This window comes from Mugil cephalus, chromosome 2 (genome assembly GCF_022458985.1).
Source record: "Mugil cephalus isolate CIBA_MC_2020 chromosome 2, CIBA_Mcephalus_1.1, whole genome shotgun sequence".
Lineage (NCBI taxonomy): Eukaryota > Metazoa > Chordata > Actinopteri > Mugiliformes > Mugilidae > Mugil > Mugil cephalus.
Genome location: NC_061771.1, coordinates 1,859,633 through 1,886,554, shown reverse-complemented (window position 1 = coordinate 1,886,554; position 26,922 = coordinate 1,859,633). Strand labels below are relative to the sequence as shown.

The window sequence follows — 26,922 nt, the reverse complement described above, 5'->3', positions numbered from 1 at the left end:
TGTGATGTAAATCTCTCAGATTAAAATAAGCACACACACATGCATACAAATCCTAGTGCAGACATAATATCACGAAACACCCACAACCAATGAGCTTTCATATTCAGGGCTTCTCAGTAGATCTTTTAGAGCAGAGGAGGAGACACAGCAGAGGGAGGGGTGCTGAGGCTGTAGCCAGGGGGTGAGCACTGGACAAAATCCAAAGCTTTTAGTCTTCGGTCTCATTTTCATAAAAATGAATATTAAAGAAGTCGAGAGCAGTAGGCACTTTGTGAGGGTCAGAGAGGAATGATGAAATGGAGCCCACATTCATATCAAGTGACTGAAAAGAAAAAGCAACAGAAGCAACCTACGCTGTACTCCGGGGTGTGATTACAGGATATTGATCACAAGCAATTAACTTGTTTTCCAGAGTCATATCCCTTCAATCTTAGGACAAAGAAAAAACCTTTATAGGAGGTCATTTGATCAACTACACTGCTCAGCTTCAGACATGTCTGACCTCTTGGACTCTCAGCGACCTTTGACATCTGACCTAGACTGATAGGGGTCATTGCCCAAGAGCTGTGAGCTGGTGATTAGCACAGGGTAAGAGAAATAAGGAAGTGTGAAGGGTGAGATGTCTGAGAAAATGAACAGCCCCAGTAACTGATCCTATACATCCAGGTCTACTAAAAGCAGGTACTAAATTGGCGGTCAAGCTCAAATCCTCTTACACCTACATTTATTATCACCCTGCTACGCAGTAAAGAACTGATACAGTGAATGCCGATGTGTCGACCGATGTGTGACAATTATACACAGTACCATTTACACTCATGTTCATTGGTTCTTTTTTTGTCACTGTGCACTGCAGTAGCTACACTACAAACAGCACCTTGTGTCTAATTTGTGCTGCAACAGAAGAAACTACAAATCAAAAAACACTGATAACAACATTAGTAAAGTAAAGATAAACCCTTAGTAACAGATCATACTGCACCACATAATCAAAAAATACTGGCTTGAATTGGCAGATCTTTGCTGTGAGTGAACATGCCACTCTCCAGTCTTTCTTCCACTCTTCATGTCATCTGTGTAATAAAGCACTCTCGGTAAAGTCTAATTGTACAGGGAAATATTTCAATCATGCAGTAACGGGCATGAAGCATTCCTTCAGCAGCATGACATGTGTGACCTGTCTCATGGGGACACAACGGCACACAGATGTCAGTTCTACTCTCTGCTATTTGACATACTCAGAGGAAAAAAACTCAAGATGTGCTAGTAGACAAGGACATGAAGCAATAAACACACTGCTGCTGCGGCTGCAGGGTCAGTTAATATTTGTAATGTCACATTTTTTAATAATAACATCCTCTAGACCAATCACCAAGGCTAATCAGCAAGACAACACAATAAGATGTGCAAGAGTGTGTCAGTGCAATCATTTACTGGAGTGACTGTGAGGAGAAGATTCCAAAAATAAGTAAGATAAGTAAAACACACAGCATTAGTGCATGTTCTGATATATCAGAACAGAACATGTCATTACATAGCAAACATGCCCATGATATTATAGTATTATATAAATAAATTAGATTATTACAACATTAGATTGATTTAAATACATGATTTAAATTAGATTATTGCAACAATAATCTAATTTAAATCATGTATTTTTCCACTACATATTCTCATTCATTTATATTTATTAAGCATTAAAACTTAATTTTGATCTCTCTGTATCATTATTGTGTTCTTCCATTTAAATAACTGCTATGGTAATAACCACCCAGCCTGTGCAGCAGGTGCAGTGTGCAACGCTGAGTTTTCGCTGTTTTAAGGATTATGCAGTAAATAAAAACACTAAATCAAAATAAAAACAGCCTCTATCTGCTCAGTCTGCATAGACAAACTATTACATTTTCCAGTGGCTGCATCAAACATCTTATTAAAATTGCCAGAAATATAGCTATGCTGTACTTCTGTGCCCTTACACTTGCTCTACAGTAAAAGGAGATGTCACGACCCTCCTGCCTCCTTTTCATATTTTCCTGCACATACAATTTATTCCTGTACAATCGCAAGCCTCCACTCTAAAGGTTTGCACTGTGGTATGAAGGCAGACTAGCCAAGACACACTAGTTAACTATAGCTGACACTGTATCTGCTCATTTGAATGAGCAGGCTCTCTTAATGGCTTTCCTTCTTCTCAAAAGGCGTAAGGGTTTCCGAACCGAACTGTTAAAAATCTATGGCATTCCCTTTAAAAAAAATACCAATAGCCACGTAGTATCCCATAGCTCTTACAGTCTGACACTGAGGGATATATGCAAATGATTAAGATCCTGAAGCAGAACAAACTAAATAGAATTATTACTCATTTTATTATTCACATCAGTGTTGCTTTAATGTAACTAGTGAAAATGCCCGAAGACCAACATCTTCATCCACTAATCAGCAGGGTCAACGCTCACTCTTCTCAGAGCACAGCAGGTAATAGGTAATCAAATCACTAATAAGCATGGAAAAGAAATCAAATCAGCCTACTTCTCAGAAAGAAAGACAACCCATCCAAAAAGAACTTTAGGGGCTTGTTTAGTGCATCGAAGGAAAACACTAGCAGGCAATGCTGGTTAACTTATTAATCAGATAACATGGATCACTGAGGAGTTATGAGGTCGAGTTATACACTTAGAAGGAGGCGGGAGCCAAACACATTTTCACATCTCAACTGCTCTTGACTGCTATACCTCACCACTGTAGTATAAACATGTCTTCTTATGAGCCTGTAGAATGTCACAGTAAACAATAATAAATCATAAAATGACTAATTCACAGAATCTAATTTCACTCATCATACATAACATTAAAACACAGCCATGGACCACAGGAAAGATTTAACTGGTTGAACAAGATCTGTCAGTTTTTCTCACATATTGTGGCCACAATTAGGTGCAAGGTTATAAACATACGCTGCAGGGGTAAGTATGGCTAGTGGACCTGAATTATTCAGATTTCCATCTAGACATTTATTGTCATTAATCTTTGTCATGGTGCCTGCACTCACGGCAGCCAAGCAGCACCTCTCCTTCCCAGTAATGTTTCTGCAGTATGAAACAAAATTGCCAAAAAAAAAAGAACTTGAATGAGTAGTAAGTTTCAGTCAAATTTTAAATTAGCTGGAAATTGGAGAGGCTCATTTTCAAGTATTAAAGTTCAATCAGACTGAACTATTGCACAAATAATTTAATGGATAGCAAATTTCAGAAAGAGTGCACCTTTAGTTTAGGAGATAACACCAGCACAAAAACACTTGCATGTAAAGTACGTACATGCAATTCATGTATGGACACACTCAAACACAGCTATTTGTTTATATTCTTGGTAAAGAATATAATCTCTGAAAGTACTACTCGCATTTTCTCTCTTCAGCAAAAGGTCCCCACACACTGTAAACATTTCTAGCCACAGACTGCAATTAGCAGTTCTAATAACAAAGCTAGCCTCGTTAAAGCTTATTAGTCTCCCTGATAATTACACTAAAGCACCAAGGACGACAAGCAAAACCAGGGGTGCCTCTCTCACTGGTCATTGCTCACACGCGTCACAATAGAACACTCACCCGAACTCATTGTCTCATGTTAATCAGACTTCTCAGGATGTGGCCAGGCGGAATTCCTGTGTGATATGTCTCTTGTCTTCATTGCTATTTCTTGCCTCGCACTCTTTCTTCCTTGCATAAACACACTCTTTTGTCATATAATCTGACACAGGAGTGTATTATCAGTGTTCACTGTGCACTCCAAGATCCTCTGTGGCTTTGGGACTTACCACTGGACCCACTGGCGTGGCCCAGACTTGGTCTCCTTTGGTTACTAGTTCAGGTTGAGTGGATCCAACTGCTTCTCAGCAGCCGGCACCTCTGAATGGGAAGGGTGGGGCATTAATGAAACAGTGAAAAGTCAAAGACTGACATCAGCTGTCATTAAGGTGTATGTGTGTGGTAGAGAAGGAGCAAATCTAAAGCCTAATGGCATTCCCATTTAATGACATCAGAGCTTCTTTAGTGTTGTGCTAACTATCTAGCTACCTAGCATTCCTTTAAACTAGGATAGAGACAATGATAAATATACATCTGCCTTACATGTAAGGTATTTGAAAATATTCTGTGTCCCTAAGCCACTAACCTTATGGTTGCAGTAAGTGCAAAATTTATTTTTACCAGGTATTTTTTCAGTGAAAACATCTTGCATACATTTTTAGGTAGCATTTAACTGAATTGAAACTATTTTCTACTTGCATATAAAGAAAACAGAGTGGAAAAACACAACATTTAGTAAAGCTTTAATTTGCTGGGATGACTATTTACCTTTGTGTGTACATAATAACTTTGTGTGTTCATTTCTTTTATTTTTTAAATTAGGGAAGGAGGATATTAAAGAACATTATAAAGACATAAACATAAATATGCCAATATTGTAGCCGAGGCTAATTTCCATCTGTTGTCCCTAACTATGCTGTAAGTCACTTAATTACAAGAAAACGTGTATACTGAAAGAGATGTGAAGCCTTGCAAACATACACAACTCAGAGTTTGTAAGAAAGAAATGCCAAGTTCATGAAGGTCCTTCTGACATGAGCAGGTCTAATCTGTACCATGGTCCGGGGCTGAACTGACAGCCCCCGGCTCAGGCAGGCACTGATGCTGACAGCGTACCAGTCAGTAGCTAGTTGGCTGTTTTATTATTCTCCGACAGAGAAAAAAATTCTGTTACCCAGACAAAAGCAGCACTGTTGAGAGCAGAGGAGAGACAGAAGTACAGCAGCATCTTAAACAAACTCCAGTCCCTGTGGACTGATATTGTTAATTATCCTCTGTGTATGTGCATGTGTGTGACTCCTTTAACATCCCAAAGGGCAATACTTTTGTCTGCATGCAATTCATTTTCAAATGGACTTTGAATGCAAATGGCAAGGAGCTGGGTTAAATTCGATTTCTCCCTGCTCTGTCCATTGGTGTCACTTGACAGCTGAGTGACACAGGTTGCATGTGATGAGTCACCACGGTTTCACACCATTAATTACTCAGACGTTGTCTCTCCTGTCATGAAGGATTCGGCAGGAAAAGGTCAGCCGCCTGCCTGTCACAGCCCCCCGCTGGCCCATCCAGAGGTCTGCCCACTTCACACTTCTGAGATATGACTAATGTCTCAATAAGACTTCTAATAGCTCCCAAAATGCCACAGCAGTGTATGTTAATGTGGCTATAAACATCACCTACACTCAAAGGCTACGGCCAAGGCCACAGATGAGTAAGGCAGAAGAGGACCGATAGAGTTACAAACAAGGAAGAACAAGCTAGTGAGAAGACTTAAATACTGTTTGGATGGTCAGTGACTTAGCTGTAACGCTATGTCTTACATAGTTTTGTGCCACATTACGCATTGTGCCATGTGTTAACAACATGGTACAACGCATAAAAAACACAAGCTTTAGCCATTAATAGAAATCACTTTTCATGCTGGACAGAGATCCCTATCGCTGTCAGATGGTAGGTAAAATTACTGCCTTTGGTAGGATAACACTCAGCTGGCCAAAAACCAAGTCAATTAAGCAACAATCTGACAAAGCATACATCAGCAAGCTCAACAAGCTGAGAGAGGGCCTTTCTTGTCCCAGCACAGCTCTCTATTATAACACACTTTCATTAAACAGCAGCTCCTCCAACACTTTTTCACCCACTCTGCTTTCTTCCCGTTGTTACTCATGTTTGAAAACAAGCAGTGTTTTCCCCTGGGAAACTCCGGTGAAAGACTGAAGGGGCAAGTGTTGCACAGCCTGCACACTTGAACTTGTTATTTCCATGGCTTATTGTGTGAAAAGATGAAGAAGGAAGAAGGAATGAGAGGTACTCGTGGGTGGTTCAGGGTGGTCAAAATACTACATAATACTAAAGCAATGCTTATATTATTATTCATAATAATGTTGTATTAGATTATAATTCCATTATAATTATTAAAACAGATGGAAATCCTCTCCTCCCTGACACATTTCTCTATCATATTCATTTCCTGCTGTACGTTCATCCATTATATTGGCACTGTGTCGAATGTTACAGCAACAGAATCACAATTACCACCACATGAATCAAAGCATCAGAATATATAGCTTTAAAAAGTACAAAATATATTGATTATGGTCACGATTTAGTTTTAAATTTAAATCCATTTTGGTATAAACTCTTACGACAAATGTGCTCTCTCTCTACCACAATAGACCTAGACACAATAGACAACGGTCTTCCTTGGCCAATTGTGTACTCAACCAATATGTGTGTAAAGAATGCTGATATGAGGTATGAAACATAACCATAAAGAAAGAGTTACTGCCTTATGACCAACAGACCTTACTGAACGTCACTGGAGCGCTGACAGCAAGAAGAGTCAGTCCTTGTCAGTCCATAACGTCTGTTTATGTTCTTGTTTCTTAGGCAATCAGAGCCTCATGTCCACTAATGACAAACTGGCAGCTCCAGAGCGATGGGTGATGAATGTATCTGTGCTTTAGAACACGCAATCTATAATTTTTTATTATTGTTATTTATTTATTTATTTGAAAGATATTGTTGAGAGTGTAGGTAAGGCATTCATAAGCATTCTTTGCTTCTGCCTGAGTCTGTTCAGTCACGGCACTTTACATGTTTGTACTGATCTGTATTTTTTGTAATGTGGCTGAATAAAAACTATTACTACTAACCACTGCTATTAGTATTATCGAGCACTGTGTTTACAACATCCTCCAAATGATAAAAGGATCGTTTTATCATAAGGTCCACGTTATTATTAATGTTAACAAAGATCTTTCACCTTTAGTATAGAGGTCATGGTGGGTTTGCCATGAACTACATTATAATGAAAGTGTTCCCAATAAAAATCATTGGATTCTCACCTCATCATTTTTAAAAGGACTACTCAACATCTCTGGGTAATTTAGAGCCATCAATCCACCTTATTTTTCTGTTTTTTAAAGTGAAAGCAATTGAAAAAGAAAACTACTTCACAAGTGAGAAAAGGATTCGCCTCCTCGCACTGAGGCTTAAGTTTTCTCAGCAGAGGAGCTGTTGCTACTCGGACACATCATCCCTTCCTGCAAGTCATACCAAGTTAGCCTAAATATCAGTGATCCCAAAAATTGAAATTTCAAGTGCATGGCATTACTTGTGGAGCTATATTCACACAGATTAGACTTATCAACTCTCACAGAAAGAGCTGACCAGCACTCCCCATTGGCCAAAGCATCTCCTCTTTCTTTTTGTTCATTTTCTTCTTACTTTTCTTCATCCAGCTTTTCTATCCTCGTGTCTTCTGTCCTCTTTCAAATACACAGTCTCCCAAAGGTAATTGCTTTTTCTTGCATGCAATCAAATGCACTCTCTTTGCTGGACTTTCTGTTCTCTAGCTATTTCACCATTAAACACACAACTTTGACTACACACATACATATATATGCATATACTGTACATATAAACATATATTCATGGAACAAAATGAATCGATACAAAGAAGAATTTGCTTTACCTACCAATAATGCAGTGGTGGCAGAAGTTATCTTATTATGAAAATTTCCATGATAAAAACACAGGAATGTGTGTGTCTAAAGAAATGCCCATGACTCGTCTAAATTGGTCATTCAGTCAATAAAACTGACTTGAATTTCCAACAGCCCCATATTGGTTTTCTATCACAGAGAGTGGAGTTGCATGGTGGCTGCAGGAATGACTGACGTTTTGTCTGTCTGGCCTAATCAAAGCAGCAGGTCACCTGTCTCACTTACCGATTAGAAGCCTTCATCTTATACACACACGCGGCCCCACACAAACACAGATCCGAGGCCATCACAAATTAGCACTAGCTGTCGCTGTTCCCTTGCCAACTGGCTTGTAACCAGGCAACGCTGGTCAGTGTGAAGATGTCTTCAGTGAGTACATGTACATGTGCACATATGTACACACACAGATGGGGTTTCACGTGTGGCAAAGTGTCAGACACTACGGCATTACCTTAAATGTCTAGACATTTTATTCCCTGTAATAAACAGAAATGCAGAGAGCGCACATAAGCATGCAGGCACACAAGAATGCAGGCACATTATACACATAGTTATAGACTGTGTATCAAGTTTGAAGTGGCTTCACTGTTCTTTCAGCTACGGGAGCCATTTCACATTGAGTTTCTGTCTCTGTAAGTACAATGATGTGTGTTATCATCATGCTCTTGAGACAGAGTGAGGAAATCCTGTCTGAACATGTTGCCTTTTCCAAATTTGTCCTTCAAGGTACTATTACTACACTGCTGCACAAATCCACTCAAAATAAACCCATGATTACAACACAAGACATACAAATGAAACCTTAGATCAGCTACATATCATAAAAACTGGTGGCAGAATTATTTTAGTACATCTCTGCATGGCAGGAAATCTGACCATGACAATGATCGGTGCCTCATTGTCTCAGAGGTAATATTAAAGCAGTGCTGTCTACTTTAGTTCAAGTGCACTCTTATTGTTTCTTTGTGGTTGACATGTTTGGTTAGAATGGTGTTTTAATGGAGCTGATATGCTGTGCAACTTGTGTTGAGTGGGTCTGGGCAAACCTGATGAGATATTAGGTTCTGCTGAAGGTGTGAAATGTGCAACCTCTCTTTTCTTTGCCACCAGCCTCCCTAATGCTGTAAACAATACTGCCATCCTCATTATCTTGCAAAAAACAAAAAAAACAAAAAACCTCACAGACACCCTGCTGAAGAAAACCCACTTGCATGTAATAGAGGCATCTTGGAGTAGCTTAATCCAAATTAAATGTCTCTAAGCATTGCGGTATGAATATGGTTGATCAACCAGCAGCATGTTCTGTCTGTGTCCCATCAGCATGTCTACTAATTCCCACCACATCACAGCAGCCCACTCCACAGACAGTTGAGATCTATTACCCAGCATCACACAAGAGGACTGCACTCAGTGTCCCTCAACATTCATTAACACGCACTCACGCACACTTCATTAGACAGAGCCTATTTCCTGTCTACATGCTCGGCCCCTGAAGTTTAAAGCCACATTCCCTTCCAGGTTCAATGCTAGTCAGAGGGGCATTCAGGTCCCTGGGAGAGAAGATGCAATCACAATATCATCATCATTTCTTTGACAGAAGCTGCAGAATAAAGCATAGGAAGACGTACAAGACAAGATAATGCAGATTTTAACAACAAATGTTTGTGTCTCTGAACCTCCTCGAGTAACCTTACCTTGATGAGTTCCATCTTTATTGATCTAAAACAATCAATCTGAAAACTGCAGAGATGGAGAAGCAGCCTGAAATACTGAAGCGGAAATAAGCTACTACCAGTAGACCAATTACAGCTCTTGCAGTCTGCATCACCGTGATTTGCACGTGGGGAGGTGCACGTCAGGCTATGTCATTACTGCCTGCATGGGGTCTGGGTTGTCGCCATAGCTACGGTGTCAAATTCACGCAGAAGCATAAACCACCTATTAAGCTTAATTTAGCTAAGGGGTAGGGGGTTACGTCATCGAAAGCATTTATACCTGTGCACTGAAATGCACTGAAATACAAGGTGGCCTCACATCACATAATGGTGAGTGGAACTAAGTGGCTTAGGATGGAGATGGAGTAAATAAATGTGGATCAACATTTAGTTGTACTAAAATCACTGCATCACAGAAGATAGAGAAGACGTCTGAGCAGGGAAAACTCTTTGTGCTTGTCCAGCTGCTGAGTCATGTGAACAAGGAATTGCATGTCGGACCAATCACATCCAATATGGTCGCCTTATAGTCAATGGGAGGTGCATATCAGGTTCTGAGTAACACCAAGTGATGTGGTACTAGAAATCACACATTGGAGTCTATAAGTGGATGGAGGGTTCCTGTGACAGCTAACAGCTAAAACAAAACATTTCAAGAAAGCCGGTAGCAGAAGAAGAAGGTAAACAGAGCCAGTAGAAGAACCATCTGTTGTTGTGTGCTGCATGACCGACGACCAGAAAACGAGCCGTATTAACATTGTATTGTCACACTGAAAAGATGCATATTGCTCCCTAGTGTGGAGGAGGACATGTTCCTGTCAGTTATTAGATTTTCTCCACTGCATGTAAACTGGGACAAGGACTGTAGACAGAAAGTCGGATTTCGGGCTTAGCTCAATTAAGGTGTGCATGTAAATGCACTGAGTGTTGCAGCTCAGCATCTATGAGTGCAGCATTAGCATTATATCTGCTAACAGTAGAAAATTTGGTGGAGAACCAACTAGCTGATAGTTTAAAAATGAAGGGCAAGAGACAGACTCAATTAAAGGGAAAGCTGTGCTGCACTCTGGCTGTCCCCAGAAAGGGATGGCAGCAGAGAGCTGAATGGACCTCAGCAGGCTCTCTAGCATGTGTTCAAATAAACACTTTACCCCCTGCTGCTGCTTTTAAAAGCATTCTAACTTGAGGAAAGCATGTATGGAAACAGAATAAAAAACAAACAAAAAACACCAAGACTCAGGTACAAGACACACAAAAAGACACACACACACACCAGGAAGGAAAAGGTTATACCTCAGAAGCTATAAATGTCACTTATTGCAACACATTGCAACACACAAACAGGAGTTCATTTACCAGGAGACATACAGAAGTCTAAATCCTCGTCAAACACACACATACACAGACAAAGCAATGATGGAGTATCTGTGTCACTTAGGCAAAGGGCATGGGCAGGTCAACACAGAGACAAAGATGGAGATGGGTGACCCTTTATCCCCAAACCTCCCCTTTACAACGAGGTGAGAACTCCTCATTACAGCTAGGCCAAACCCTCTATCAAACATCCCGTCAGTGCTCCACGCATTCAGCAGCTCCTCACGGAGTAAGAAGGGGAACAATAAGAACGGAGAAACATTTGTTTAATGAGCCATCCCCAGGCTGTCTTTCTCTCCCATTCAGTCCCTTCTTATGCCCTCAGGTCAATTCCCCCAACAACACCATCAAATCCCAGCACCACTGATGGCAGCAGTTTCATTCACCACAGATTTATGATCTCTAATAGCTGGCAAATGGATCCGAGGTTGGGCTGCCCCAAGGGGCGGGCCCCAGACTTATTTTCTTCAAATCTTAAAAAGGGAAGAAAAAAAAGGGAGAGCTGTGCAAAGCTGGGGGAGAGAATGGGGGAGCTAAGCAAGCTCTCAGAAACATTTTCAAGGTTGCCATCTGGGCCGGGTGGGACCTTTCAAACTGTCTGTCACTCTTCAACCCCGCCCCAACCAGAAGGGTACTTTAGAGGCAAGGGTCATATTATACTAGTTTGAGGTACTAATGCAGTCTGCCACCACTGACATTTCATTTTCTGTGTCGTTTTGGGGCAATTCTGTAACAGGAGCTTTAAGTAATCTGCCACAGTCAGGTTGTCAATCAGTCAGTTGTCTCCCAATCCTTGGAAGTGGTGAAAATTCCCACTAGGACACCCCCTACTTCATAATCCTGTTCCCATAATCCCCCGATGTCAGCCAGCAAGAAGCAGTCCCCAACTCCACGTTCCTTTTAAGATGAGGGAGGAGGGAAGTTCTTTCAAACTACATTACTGAAGCTGGAGAGGAAAAACTTCCTGAAAAGGCAGTTCAGGGTGTTTAAGACTTGAGGCAGACTCATACAGCATTCAAAGGACTCAAAGCCAACTATTTCCCATTTATACCAATATCATTTTCATTTTGATATTATTAAATATCACAAGTGTATTGTTTAATAGTTAGAGGAATTAAAGGAAGAACATTAAAGGACTAGCCTTACATGTTGAGAAACATAAGAGAAATTATAGCTCACTCTGCCTATGGATTAGTCAATTCAGTTTTATTTATATAGTGTCAATATTGATTGATTTAAAATGGGACAGTTCGAATTATTGACTTTTACACGTAAATACCAGAGATAAGTGGCATCTTTGCATAAGGGGCCGGTGGGGCAAGGGCCCACCAGAGGGCGCTGCTGTGCGGGGGAGGACTATAAGCTTGTAAAGTTTTCCTGTCTAGAAAATGTTGTTGTGCATAAGTTAATGAATAATAAACTTGGTCCCCAATGAAATGTCCGCAATTGTAGACACTTTTTGTAGCGTAGTTGTGTGTGAATAGTTAATTTTCCCTGATGCTCCTTTTCCTGTTTCACAGGGCTGGTTAGCTCGGCTAACATAGTGAAGTAACATTACCGGTAGCTAATTCACATTTCATTCATTCATTGCATGATGAATCGAGTTGACTACCTAGCTAGTGTGCGATTCGGGACTTTACCACTTGAGAAGAAGTTGGTGACAAAAGGTTTGGGAGCACATCAACCAGAGGATTTAATAATTTTTCAAGAAAGAAAAGATCAAACTAGGTCATCCAACCAGGAGTGGTTGAAGCAAAAAACTTGGTTAACTGGGAGCTCCATGCAACTTGGTGAGTCTAATTTATTTTTCACCCGTATGGAATTGATGATGTAGTTTATATACTGTTTGAATTATAATGGAATTTGCATGATGCGTAACTAGCAATGCGCGTGTGGGGGACTCAATCTCATGCTGCTGTTTACTTGTCTGTGGAGCTGAAATGTGTGTGGTGACTTTGTATATTTATTGATGTGTATTGGATGTGGGGTGTTCACGTCATGAGCCGTGCATTGTGTGTTTATCATTGTCACTTTATAGTTTCCATGTCATATATCTGATATAGTGAGATCTTGAACACTGCCGTTTGGTGGTGCTATTGATATGATAATATATATCGTCAGATTGGCACAGTGGTGTGGTGGTAAGCACTGATACCTCCCAGCTAGAAGGTCCAGGTTGGAGCCTGACTCTGGCCTTTCTTCTTTCTTCTTGGTGGAGTTTACATGTTGTGTGGGTTTACTCTGGCTACTGTGTTGTTGTTGTGAGGGTAATGATTATATATTATTATTATAATATTTTCCTACATGGCCTCACCAGAATTTCAAAACCAAAATCACCAATGCCAGAGATTATGGCTCTCGAGTCACATTGGCAGATAAAAAATTAAAAAACTACAAAAACATACATCAAAGAAAAACAAGCGTGCAACATACAACAACAAATAGAGGCATGGACAAAAGCTGGGTGACCAAGGCATGTTACCAAGCATTAATTAATTAAACCTGCAGATGATTGTTTTGCAAATATTCTGTTGTTGCTATTGCACATTGTTATACTACACATATCACTCTGCCACTATTACACAAGATAGCACAGTATTACAATATCAATCCAAATTATCTGCTTTACACAACCCGCAGCCTGACTTTTACTTAATTTTTCTGGTACTGTTAAATGTTAAGACTATAGTTAAGACTTCTTTTCAAATATGATTTTATTTATTTATTTATTTAATTTTAAAATGAAATGCTGTCACAGTTGTTTTAAACAAATGCTGAATGCCATAACCTTCATGAAGCTAAGACTTAGTGCAGGACTGTTGAAAATGTTTTCATTTTCACTAGTGTACCTAAAGAACTGACAAGTACACGTATATATGGGATAGTGCCCACACAGACCATGTTACCAATATCCCATTAAAAGTTCAGTGTACTTTGGAAAGTTTCAAAAGTTATGATTAAACAGGTATCCTTATCCCACCTGAAATGGAGCTCTAAGTTATCACAACCTTGGCAGCTGTTCCCCAGAAGAAGATAAGTCTTATCATAATCACACCCTCAGTGCCAGACCCAGGCAAGCATCCTGATGAGCCACCGTATCCATAAATGTGGCAGCCGAAAACCAAGTGATAAAAATAACAATACCCCATCTGCCCCTGAAACTCAGAGATTTTTAGAAGACACGATTGGGGTGATAATGTTGTCACGGGACAGGACCATCTAAAGGTGTGCCATGGCTGTGATTTCACACAGCACTAACACATAGTTTGGCTCAAATGATTCCAAGTGAGCAGCTAGAAATAATGGTGTGACTATAAGCATTAAGGACACACAGAGATTCAATCACTGAAGCTGCATGTAGAGATGACACATTAAAACATGAACTCCTTGATGGGCTCACAAAGGATTTGGAAAGACTTAGAGTCAGACAATATTCCATACTGAAAGATATAAAATGAATACACATTAAGCTGGGCTAAGGCTATAGGAGTTTTTAAATCCTACCTGATTATGAAATCCAGTTACATCACACAGACATTCTTCTCATTTATGTCACGCTACAAGATCTAATAGTGATTGCAACTCACACCACAGGACATATTTTAGACTACTGTACCACACTGAATGCAGCACATGATTTCACAGGGACTGTGTCCAAAAAGAAAGAAACAACTTTAACAGGACTATAGAGTTTCTTGAATCACATTAGTTTCTTCAGTTCTAGGTTACAACTAGGGTAGAACTGAAGAAGCTACTTGGATGAGTGACAAAACTAAAAAACACCCCCGTTGACAGAGACGCTTTCAAAATTGTCTCCTGTGTCATCATGATGCACCTAAATCCAGGGGATCAATAAATGCATCAGTGTTTTCCTCCTGAGCCTCTTGAGATTCACCTAGTCACAAGAACTCCACGACACACCACACCAGTAATAATTTGATAGGACACACCGGGATCCATCAAGACATTGACCACCTGATGTGACATAATGTAATAAATCCACAATGATACTAATTATGTTAAATAAAGATGGTTAAATTGAGTTCAACAGCTTTTCAAAACTGGTGAATAACTTTTGGCCAACCATCAAACACACATGTAACTGTGGTACCATGAAACATAAAATAAAATGAGTGAATGTCCCACTATTTTTGCTTTCATACCAAAGAAATGTGACACCTTACTACACAGTGGCTTAGTATCTCTTCACTAGACCAAGGTCTGTAACAGACATGCCCTTTATTATGAAAATATGACAGCTAAAAAATATGACAACACTTATGACAAATATAAATTATTCCCAAATACAGCAGTCAAGCCAGAGAAGGTCCAATATCTTCTCAAACTTCATAGTTAACGCAATTACATTTTATTATCACTGGGCCCAGTACCATTTGTGACTTAATTTTATTTCCTTATTTTGGTTTGGGCCTTTATCAAAAAGTCATCCACAAGATATCCGACTGGATGTTTTTTTTTTTTTGTTTGTTTTGTTTTTGTTTTTTACAAATACACTGAATTACTCCACGTTTCAAATGAGCAGTATGTGTTCTGCAATACATTTACCTGTTCATGAAAACACACGCACACACACACACACACACACACACACACACACAAATTTGAGTTGGGCAAACATCTGAACGTCTGATTTCTATTGCTCTACTTTTTGTGTTGTGTATTGTGGTTTTGTCTTTGTCAGAGTTAGCAGCTTCAGCACTTTGGCCCGGCTGGCAGGCGGGCTGTGGGAGCAATGCCCTGTGTAAGACGACACAGAGGGGACAGGACAGCAACAGGGATCAGTGTGAAAGCTGAACACTGTCACTCACCTTGAGTATCTGCTGAGTTGGCTGGGCTGACCCGAGGATGGTTGCCATGGCAATAACTAAACAGCCAGGGAAGCATACTTTGATCTACTTTTCAAAAATCATGTGCAAGACTGAAACTAAGTACAGTGGCACAGTGACGTGGTGGTTAGCACGGATGGCTCAAACCTGTAATGTTCTGGGTTCGACTTTCTCTGTGGAGTTTGCATGTTCTCCCTGTGTCTCTCTCGCACAGTCCAAAGACATGCATGTTAGGTTAATTGGTGATTCTAAATTGGCTGTAGCTGTGAATGGATGTTCGTCTCTCTGTGTTAGGCCTATGATAAACTGGAGACCTGTCCAGGGTGAACCCCACCTCTCACTCAGTGACAGCTAGGATGGGCTCCACCAAGTGTATCTACAATTCAGGCACTGGCCAAGCACTGGCTACAAACCCCCACCCCTACTAACCTAGTAAATACAACATGTGACTGTACTGTACTTCAGCAAAGCGCAACCAATGGGCTGAGAGTAAACGCTGTGGCCTCTGGCTTTCTCTGTTTCTCTGTTTCAGAGCTGCAAGAAGATGTTGCCAAAAACCAACTGACTTGAAAGCCAGTAACTGCGTGGTTGAAGTAAAGTCACCTCTGACAGGCGCAAATATACAAATTATAGCATAATAATAATAATCTCATATGTTTGTGACTGCAGCATGTAGACTTCTGGGTATTACATAAATGCAGGGAAACATGGAATACTAAGAATGTGAAAAATGTTAAACCGTATCATTCGCCCTGACTTTTTCCAGCCCTCAGATATTTAAAGAGGGAAAAAAACAGAATCTGAGGGAAGCCACTTGTGTGCTTAATTTATTTGAGAAATCTTGAAGCACTTTTCAGAAAGAGGATGTAGGCTGAGCAGGGAGGACAACACACTACGAGGGATGTTACTGTGATTATTATATGCTGTCACAGGCCCAAAGCTGGCTGCCCTGCTTTGTCCTTGTAGAAATAGTTTTATGATTTTAAGTATATACAGTGTAATACATTTGTGGGAAAAGAAGAGAGGGAAGTGAATCAGAGAAAGCGGTGACTGTGAGCTGCAATATCTACAGGTTTAGTGTGGGTGTATTTAAAGCAGAGAAAATGAATTAAAGATGCCATTACATTTGAATTATGTGTGTCTAGCGTTGTTTTGTCTACAACACAGTCTGCAATGACAGAAAACTCCCTAGGGAGATGAAGACAGAGGGTGGAATAAACAAGGAGGCACTGGTGAAGCACTTTGTTAGGACAGGGCTCCACGGACAATAGAGCACATAGTCAGAAAAAGTGATCTGAAAGCCAGCAAATAATTTAATGTTCAAATGCACAAAGCGTTACTAACATTATGTATGTAGCACACAGGCACAAACAGTTGTTGCTGTTGGGTTTCAGCTTTTGACTTTTTACTGTGTTTGTTTGTGGTGACTGACAAAGCGCCATCTGTCTTGCTGAGGACTAAACTGTTCTCCAAGAGGAAGAACAGAGGGGAATGAAAGCGTTGGCTCAGTTGAACGCTCCATGTGGAAAATTCCTTAATGGGAAGTCCTTGACTGGAGAGGCAGACATCAGTTAAGAAGCACACACATATCCACGGACAGGTGCACGCAAAAAAACACAGGGTTATTGTATCTGTGTCAACACTGCACCTGCAAGGCTTCTCTCTAGAACTGTTCAGCCTGTGACATAGGAATGTGTCCTGAAATATACAGTAAGTGCTTCCTGGGATCTTAGTCTTAACATTGACATTTTCATGGTTTCAGGTCCCTAAAAGCCTTCACGAGAAAACAGAAGAGCAGACTTACAAGTCTGTCACACATTTGTACACACATGCACACAAACACAGACTCTGGCTGTTGGTGTGATGGGTCATGACTAGCTCTGTCTGCAGCTCTGTAACTACAACCTGTGGGAACACTATGGTTTCAACGGCAAGGAATGAATGGACCGGCAAGGTGTCTTTGATCCCCCAGAGGATCAGAGTGACAACTCTGGAACAGGAAGCTGGAGTCTGTTAAACAGTGCTGCTTCACTGGGACAGCTCCCTAAATGTTTCCACTGCTGTGTAAGATCCTCTAGACTCACTAGGTGAAGTGGGAATTTTGTGAAAGCTCAAAGTAGTGAAAGCACTGCATTTGTTGTGTTAACGTGTTATCGTGACAGGTCGCTCTTTTTGTTAACAGAGGCTGCAGGCTTTGAAGACAGATGCACAGTATAATAAGCTTCAGTTCTCCAACATGGTTGTCGAACTGCATGGTAAAGCAATGAGAATATTCGTAATATAGAATATGTAAACTCATTTCAACTTGTTTTAGCTGGGCCTTGTTTTATGTGACTATCGACAGCAGTACTTCTACTGAGCTACCACTTTAACAACTGTATTTACAGATTCAGCTAGCTTAGTAAGCCTATAGCTTAATAAAAAGTGCTTGTTGTTCCTTTACCTAGTGTAGCTTGACAAGGACAAAAACAATCAGGCGTCAATTGGTTTGTAAAGCTGTAAACAAAGACTGTAACACAATCTTCTGAATAAAAGTAAATTATTATACATAGACTGAGCTTCAGTGAAAACACCACTGTATTTTGATCAAAGTCTAAATACATGTTTTAAAAATTCAGTTTTTGTTGCATTACTATAAATTTGATGAGCTAGTGTTGTGGTGGCGGTGGCTAATGGGCTAATGAAAAGGAGTTAGATGAAAGCACTGATGTGCAAACAGAGACTGGAGCCTGGTCACAGAGTCATCCCCTTAAATCTGATGGCGAATCAGACATCGGAACAAAATGATGAGAGAAAGAGATAAAGGGAGAGAGCTGCAATGAGACAGATGAAAGAGACAATAGCAAGCTGACAAATCAGAGATCATTTGAGTAGGGGCCCAAACTAAGTTCACACTGACACTGGTCCTAAAAGACAGCAGGCATACCCAGCCCCCACCACTGTCCTCACTTCATGTCTAGTAATCAATGTACCTTTTTTAGATGTGCTGTGTTCTAACACACTGTACATTCACACATAACACACCGTGTTTGCCACACTACTGAGCTATTCAGCTATCACATAAGAATTTAATGCTGCTAATGCACACTGCAGTCAGGTATGGATCAACTGGAACGTCTTCTCTCTCACATTTACAGATCAACACACAGCAGATATTTTTAGCTCTGCATAAAAGCAGCGACTGTTTTCACACTCTGCCAACTGGAACTGTGCCGTTCATTAAGGAAATCTATTTAGAGCTGAACAGCAGAGAGGGAGCGGAGCAGGGAAAGATGAGCTCTGATTAAACCTTTCAATGAAAATGTTTGAGGATCCGCCTGTTACTTTATCAACACGCTGCCGGGGTGCTATTCAATAACATGAGGCGGAGCAGATTTTGCTGCCTGTAACTACTTTTATGACACTAAATCAAGACAACGCAGATCAATATAACCACAGACTGTTTGTTCTTGAGTTATCTCCTAGACTCAGCTGGTGCCAATCACTGGTGAAGTGTTGGATGAGCAGGTCAGCAAACTGTGGCCTCTCCATCTGTGTACGTGTCAGAGGCAATTAGACTGATAAGCATATCAGTTTACTACAGATAAGATGGTTCAAAGAGGAAAATTAATCTATATAAGAAAGAAACCAGAGCAACCAGGGGCTTACTTGTGAAAATAACATACCTTTTCCAATAGTATAAAAAAAACATCGCAAGATTGTCAGTTACCTTGTCACTTTTCTTGTTATTCTGAAATTCCCTCCTTGGTGTAGGTTCCCTTCTTTTAAACAACACACCTGCAATTAAGCCTAATAAACAAGACATCTTCTTGTTAACGAACACCTCCTTACCATGAGCTACACTGGCCACCCACTGTTCATGATCTCATTGTTTAAACACCCTTCTGTTTCGTGTAGTGAAGGTAAAACTGACAGGGCGTAGCAAGACATCCTATCCCTGCATGCACTACTAAACGCAGCTGAGGCTTCCCAGTTGGCTTATCCATTAAGTACCAGTTACCAGAGTGGTGGACCATTCACTTCAAGTGTGCTTTGAACAAAGGAGTGACACGGAGGCAGTGCCAGCTGCACCATACGATGAGGCAAGGCGATAGCTGTCAAAGAAAAACTGCTTAAATAATAAATATTGGGGTGATGCTCATTAATCATGTTTCACAATACAATGTTTTTTCCCACAGTGGTGAACTGGGTAAGCTTTCCTAAACAACCTATAAGACATTTATTTCAGCTGCATTAGCAGCATTTCTTTTTAATGCCACCAACAACGTAATGTAAAGGGAAACTCTTCCATGGAAAGTATGCAGTCATGTGAAAGTGTTTAATCACTAAGCTCCTGCAGGCGTGTGCCTGGGAGATTTCAACATGGCATTTAGTGCAGGCTGTCAACACAGCGACAACTGTGGACATATTCACGGATTACAGACACACACACAGACACACACAGAGAAGCCTAGAATCTATACTATGTCACTGTTCACTGACAGTTTACAAAAATGACAAAAAGAAAAACAGTTTTGTATATGACAAAAATACATTATACGGTATGTGTATATCTCTGTGTTGCTAATGCTAAGTAAGTTGAGCCAATCTGTACTGAGAACTTCCAGGTGCGAACTTTGCATGAATACTGAGTCATTCCCAGCCCCCTGAAAATAACATCTCAAGATTCCTCATAAACAAATTTGTCCAAAAATCACTCTCTGGGACTTGTTGTAAGCAAAATAATGAGAGCCAAAGAAATCTTCAACAACATGTCTAATTCTGTTCTCCCATTTAACACTCTACACACTAAAAAATGACGTTCCTTCTCTAGGAATGAAAAACAATCATGTTTGCTTCAATTTGGTGCATGATTTAATCATGCTTTAATATGATTTATGTGGTAAATCCTGGATAAAACTGTGGCCCATCTTTAAATCCCCAACAATCCCCCAAAACAACATGAAGGGCCACTTTGGTGAGTGTGCAAATCAGCCTGCACATAATCCAAAAAGATTGTTTATTTCTTCTGGGTGAAAAAATATTGTGTGCAATCGGGGTATAGTGAAGTAGCAGTCTTTCCAGATTTGTGCATCTAGAGGACAAATAGAGGCTGGGACACTTTGATTATGAGGGAGAGAGAGGGCAGTGCAGCTGCTGACACCCCGACAGCATCTCCTCTGCTTCGTTAGACACTGCCGTTGTCTGTGCTCAGTCCTCATGTTTGTTTCGGGCGATGGGCCACATGCATCAAAGCACTCGGAGGTTTGCTCTCTTACTTCCTGAATGCAGAGGAGGAAAGCACGTATACAGCAACAAAATCCTCTCCAGGGACAAAGGAGAGGAGTGAAGGGGAAAGCGAACAGAGCGACGCAGCACTTTGATTCTGGCCCCTGATGGTGTGAAACCCAGAAATGATAGCTGTATGTACAGAGTCGCATGGGAGCCGGTAGAAATTATGTGATGGCAAATGTTTTGTACACAGCACAAATGGCTTTAAAGAAGCTGGAGGAAAGTCCCAAAGAAAGAAGGAAAAAAACATAGGGAGAAAATGATACTACTGTCTCTCTGCTATGAAAGCAGGATGGTCAGAATAAAATGTACTTGCCATTTGACCAGGCAGGCATCTTTGTCTTTACCTCTAGACATGTTATTTTGCCAAGATATTATATTTTTAAAGAATATTTTGCTTACATTGATAAGTTACATATCATAGCTAGAAAACCATTTTGGTCATATTGTGACTTATGGGAAGTTTGGAAGGGTGAAGACTGAGTTCTGCTTGAAAAGCACTAGCTTGTACAAATCGCCCACAGATCAAATAGAAAAAGCACTCTATATTTGTTCAGATCACAACACCCAATGGCATGAACCTGCCATTACAATGAGGGATGAGATGCAATGAACTGTACAAAATCCTCAACTGACCTGAAAGACATCCATGTGTCATAACAAGCAATGGCAGTGGTTGACTTTTTCAACTGTTCACACCTGGTCAACTGCTGCACCAGGTGGGTGTGTTTGTTATATTTGTGATTTCCAGAAACTTAAGACCTAGACTTAGACTCAACTTTATCTTAAGAAGACTGTTAGGGAATCTTGGCTGCATAATATACTGCCCCTATTTCACAGTTTCATCTCTTTCTGGACTTTCACCATGAAATTAAGGCAAAATGTCTCAAAATCTGTGTTATTATGAAGTTATATGCACTTTATGACTCTCCGCTCATATGCTGATAAAAAGAATAATTACACATGACTCTGAACTTACATGTACAGATGAACTTTGCAGTGTGTATCTGTGCATGGACCTTGCTCATTGTTTACTGGCAGCATTTATCTTTTGTCTCTCATGCAGCACTAACACAAGTTGCCAGAGTAGATTTAAAAAAAAAAATCTTTTCCTGGTCTTCAGTGGTCCATCATTTCTCTTGCCGCTGCACAGAAGCCGGGGGTCTGCGAGGTCAGCCCCTTGACAAATGGAGCAAGTCATTGTAAGGGATGAAGGAGGAAAGCAGAGTGAAAGAGTGAATGAAAGGATATTTGTTGCGTGCAGAAAGGCCAGCGACCTTGCCATTTGGACAAACCCACGTTTTTTTCATGCCGAAGCCCACTTGAAGGAGCTCAAAGCTTTGCCGCACGCATAAAGACGATGGATTGAGAGGCCCACTTAATGCCCCGTCCATAGACTACGCTTCATCACTAGTACACACACACACACACACAGCATAATCCTAGGGGACCTCTGTCTCCCCCTGAAAGCGTGAGCCTGACACGAGTCTGAGACTGAACCCTAAAAGTCCCAGCTAACCCCATCACACACACAAACACACACGCTATTCCCCACAGGAGGCCCCAGGCCAGGCAGGTGCTGCAGCAGACCCACAGTGCAAGCAGTGTGTGCATAAGTGTGTCTGTGTGTGTGTGATAGGCGGAGGCCCGTTTGCCGTCTGTCAGCCCAACCTGCTGCTTCTATGATCAGCCAGTCTCTGTTTCTCTTCTCCTGGGCTTTTTTGGCTGTGTGTGTGTGTGTGTGTGTGTGTGTGTGTGTGTGTGTGTGAGCATTATTGGGGTCAGTGTCAGTGAACGACAAACCCACAGCCCCCAGCGTCGTCCCACTGCTGCTCTCAGCACCCCAGGAGTTTGGTATGACAGAGGCGTGGCCCGGTTACATGTTATGCCATGGTTGTTACTTAGCACGCAAAGGATTTAAAGTTGCACTTGGCAAGATCTTGGTCTAAAAATACATTTGTCTAATCAACTAAAATCACAAGCTGGGGCTGAAGGAAAGAAGGATTTGCCATCTCCACTTCATTTAGCCCATTGAGATTCTGGTGCCAGATGTTTAACCTCAGAAAGATATTTCATCAAAAAGTGATGAAATATGAGCAGATAACAAACCTGACTGAGTCAGATAAATTAAGTCATGTCACAATATATTACATTAATAAATGATTAGATTTAATGTCTTGGAACTAGTGCGGAAAATTTACTTGTGCGGGTTTAAGTCACTTCTATTAGTGATCAAAACCACTGTTACAGCATAATGATAATGGGTTAAAAGTGGACAGGAGGAAGTAACCCTGAATATAGATTTTTTTTTTTTTTTTTTTTACATTAACTTGTAAATTTGTCCTGTCTTCCTTCCTTCCACTGATGATTATGGCAAAACAAAGTAACTTAAATACAAAACCTCTCCTATGTTTCATGACCTTAAGATAGCCGCGTTGCTTCAAGTTGTAATAAAGATTAAGTCCCTTCACACGCAGATGAGCAACTTGGAGGAAATCACAGCTCCACAATGAGTGAAACATGCATTTGGAAAAGAGATTGAAGCCACAGTGTCTGGGGATACATACCTTGTCAAACAGAGATTTCCATTGCTGAGACAGGGAAAGAGAGAAAAAAGAGGATGTGAAGGAGAGTGACAGGAAGGGGTGAGAGGAAAATTAAAACTCAGAAATAGGTGCTGTTGTGATGAATCTTGGCCAATGGGGCATTCCCCTCTGCACATTTGCATTAATTGTAGACTTGCAATCACATGCTGTTATTATCTGATCATTGTGGTCAGGGAGCTGAAGTTACATAATCATAATGCACTAAAGTGTGAATCATTAAGCGGTGTGTGAACAAGGAGGACCTCTTTGAAAAGCAGTGTGTTATTGGTGCCCATCCTCTCCTCTCATTGTACTCCAGTGTTTTAAATTCCATCTGGTGTCCCTGGATTTTGCTATGACATTTAGATAAATGACTGTGAACATGCTGAAAGGTAACAGAGGTCATGCGTTCACTTGGGGTGTCCCTGTGTTGACTTACATCTTCTGGGGCCACAGGAAGGACGTCGGTACTTTCCAAAACCTCGATCTCTTCGCCCTCGGCGTTGGCAGCCACCGCCGGCGAAATGTTTACCGGCGCCTCCCGGGTTCCACCCGTCATCCTCGGGCTGCTCTTCTCCATGCACCCGCGGAGAGCAGCGATTAGATCCTCAGTGACTCCACATAGTTTGCAATTTCATCTCGCTCCCGGTGTGACAAATTAAAGGCGTGCGTACTCCAGTGTTGTCCAGTGCGCCTCCACATGGGTTTAGGCGGGCGAACAAATCTTCATCCGAAGAGGAAAAAGTTGACGTCTAATAGTTCAGTGATAGCTACGGGTCTCCATGCGGCGTCATACCAATCCCGTTTGACCACAGCGTTAGTCGGCGATGACACACGACTCTGGCTTTTGCTCACCGAGAAAGGAGGCAGCGACTCAACTTCGTGAAGCTGGAAACGCGCAATTCTCTTTGAGAGATGCGACGTAGCAGCAGCACCACCACCACTACCACCAGCAGGAGCAGCAGCAGGGCGCAGATCCACCTGAAAGAAAGAAATGCATAATTAGCAGTGACAACAGCATGAAATCAAGCCCCAGTCTCATGTGGCCTTAGAGGAGCCAATGAAACTTAAACAACACGCGCACATGGCAGACTCAGAAAGAGAAGTTATGCCCATTTTTTGGTGCGTCATGATACCTGGCACGCTGTTTGCTGCGCGGTCGACGGCGCAGAGCGGGGACGGCTGTCTGGTTTCACCTCGGAAGCCTCGACAGGAGGGAGGAGGAACACACGCCTCTTCTGACGGGATGGTTGGTTCAGCAGGAGACGCCACCACTCCTCTCCATCCGCATACGTTCTCCCAGGCACGGACAGAGATGGAGAAAAGAGAGAGAGAGAGAGCAAGGTGGGGGCGGAGAGATGAGGGAAGGCATGGAAGGAGAGATTTAGGAGGGATCACCAGCCACTACTGCCCAGAGCTTTCGAGGAACTCCGACTGAACAGCCGACTGCCACTCGTTCACAGGCTTTTCGTTGATCTGTTTTTATGAAATATGTCTATCCATTCTGTCCACTCTGAGAAAATATGCTGAACTATTCTTTGGTGCCATATATACTTATTTTGTTGAAGATTTACTAACCTTGGGTGAATATTTCTTTTATTATCTTGTCGATATTTGCTGCTACAAGGACCTAAATCTCAGCTGGCCTCATGCCATTTAATCTGCTCTGATGTCATGTTTAAATCATGCTCACATAAACAGCATGCAGGGACTCCTCATCTGTAAAGGCAGACAGGAGGGAGTGTCCGACCCAGAATGTAAATTCCTAGTAGCTTTAGAGGATATAAACTGCCCCCTCCAGGTCTGCTGCTTCAATCACCCAAATGATGGTGGCCCCATTTGAGCGAAACACCCACCAATTACCCGAGGAGACATCAAACACATCTAATAGTTGGGTGGAATCCGTGTGAGAGAAGAAATTATGGGATAGCAGTGTATGTGTGTAGGCTGATCAGTATCCATCCAGTTAAACCCCCACCATTTATGATGCATTGCCATGGAAACATAGTGGCCATATATTTTGAACCCCTGGGGTCTTTTCCAGACTCCTACACAACAGTGTTGGAGGTCGACAAAGCAAATGGTGAGATTTTTGCTGTGAACTTTTGTTATCTTACTGTGGAATCACCCATAATTCACCTTTCCTTCTCAGTGAACCATTTAAGAAAAGCACATTCAACTCCCTCTTCAGACCAAAACAGTACACTAGCAACACTTTAGGAACTGAATTGCTGATTTGTTAAACTTTCCTCTAGAGAACACACGGGTTTGGAGATAAAAAGCTGTTGGGATTTGCGTAAGTCATTTGCATAAATCTTAGCTAGAATCTACTTTGTGTTCATCAGAAATTCAGCAAAATCCTTCTTAACTGCAATAAACAACTGTGTAACGCAAGAACACTACATAAATGTAAATGTTTTACCCAAGGCAACAGCAGCAGGGAAATCTGATGAAGAATAATGTGTCAAGTAAAAAAATCAACTTCAAAAAATAAATAATAAATAAAATGTGTCTTATTCCTCCTTTCACCAAGGAATGAGAGAAATTGTTTCATCAGCACCACTGCAATTTCCATTAAGGTGTCTAATTGGACAAAGCATCAAGCATTGATGTTGCTTTCACAGGTCATGTGCAACCAACAGCTGAAGAGTGGGGATATGAGAGCCCACAGAAGTGACGAGGGACGGTAGTGTGAACAAAGATAAGGGAAGCATGACATGCAGCAAGAAAAACACATGCTGCGTGGCTCATGTATAAATTAAGAGCTGGTTTCTTTTCATAGGTGTGTAGCTCATGGGTGTTTGAAGACACAGCTTGGACAGATCATTTGGATCACAGATGCATAATTTGCTAAATAATGAAGGTAGGGCTCCAATCAGATGATGTCCCATCAGCAGCAGGCCATAGTAGGAAATCTGTAGCACCTGTCAGGAGAAGAAACAAAGCCAGATATTTGTGGTGGGCTAAAAGTGGGAAAACATGTTATTTACTGATGAATCCAAGCTTAAGATTTGTAGGGTATACGTAAGGAGACCAGCAGGAGACAGAATGCTTATCACAGTCTATCAAACCCACTGTGAAACCTGATGGTGGGAATATTCAAGTCTTTGGAGTAGGACACCTCCATTTTAATGCCCTGATCAGGTAGTTATGCATTAGAAACGCCATCTGGTCTTTATCTTTGTGAAGAAGACATCATTCTGAAGCAGGAAAATGGACCAAACATCCGTGCTCTATGGATCTGAAGACCAAAGGATTGCAGCCATAAATTCTCCTCAAGACACCTAACTTAAACCACACTAAAGATTTATCATGACATGAAGATAAGCATTCCTGACCCTTGCTGGGGTCACATGTGTTGCTGCAATTCAGAGATTCAATTCAAAGATATTCAATTCTAGTATCTTCAGTGTCCGTCTCAGATGATTCAGTCTGACTGTACATATAAATATTGTGTATATACTCATAATAGATGTCTAGATAATGAGCTTGGCTAATGAAGTTTGGCTTCAGATGTCCTAATGCACATTTAGGAGT

General features: G+C 41.2%; 1 protein-coding gene across 2 annotated transcripts in view; it reads right to left on the bottom strand.

Moving 5' to 3' along the window:
* The window catches only part of rhbdl3 (rhomboid, veinlet-like 3 (Drosophila)), a 48,499-nt gene extending 22,670 nt beyond the window's left edge, over window positions 1–25,829 (bottom strand). The window contains exons 1-3 of one of the 2 annotated variants that reach the window (XM_047579521.1): window positions 24,522–25,825; window positions 23,825–24,366; window positions 23,368–23,391 (exon numbers count right to left, since the gene is read on the bottom strand). In XM_047579521.1, coding sequence (XP_047435477.1) covers window positions 23,368–23,391; window positions 23,825–23,965 — 165 coding nt within the window. In that variant the 5' untranslated portion in view covers window positions 23,966–24,366; window positions 24,522–25,825. Of the gene's footprint in view, window positions 1–23,367; window positions 23,392–23,824; window positions 24,367–24,521 lie in introns of both variants that reach the window. The other variant, XM_047579522.1, reaches the window with a different exon arrangement.
* Window positions 25,830–26,922: the final 1,093 nt, after the last annotated feature.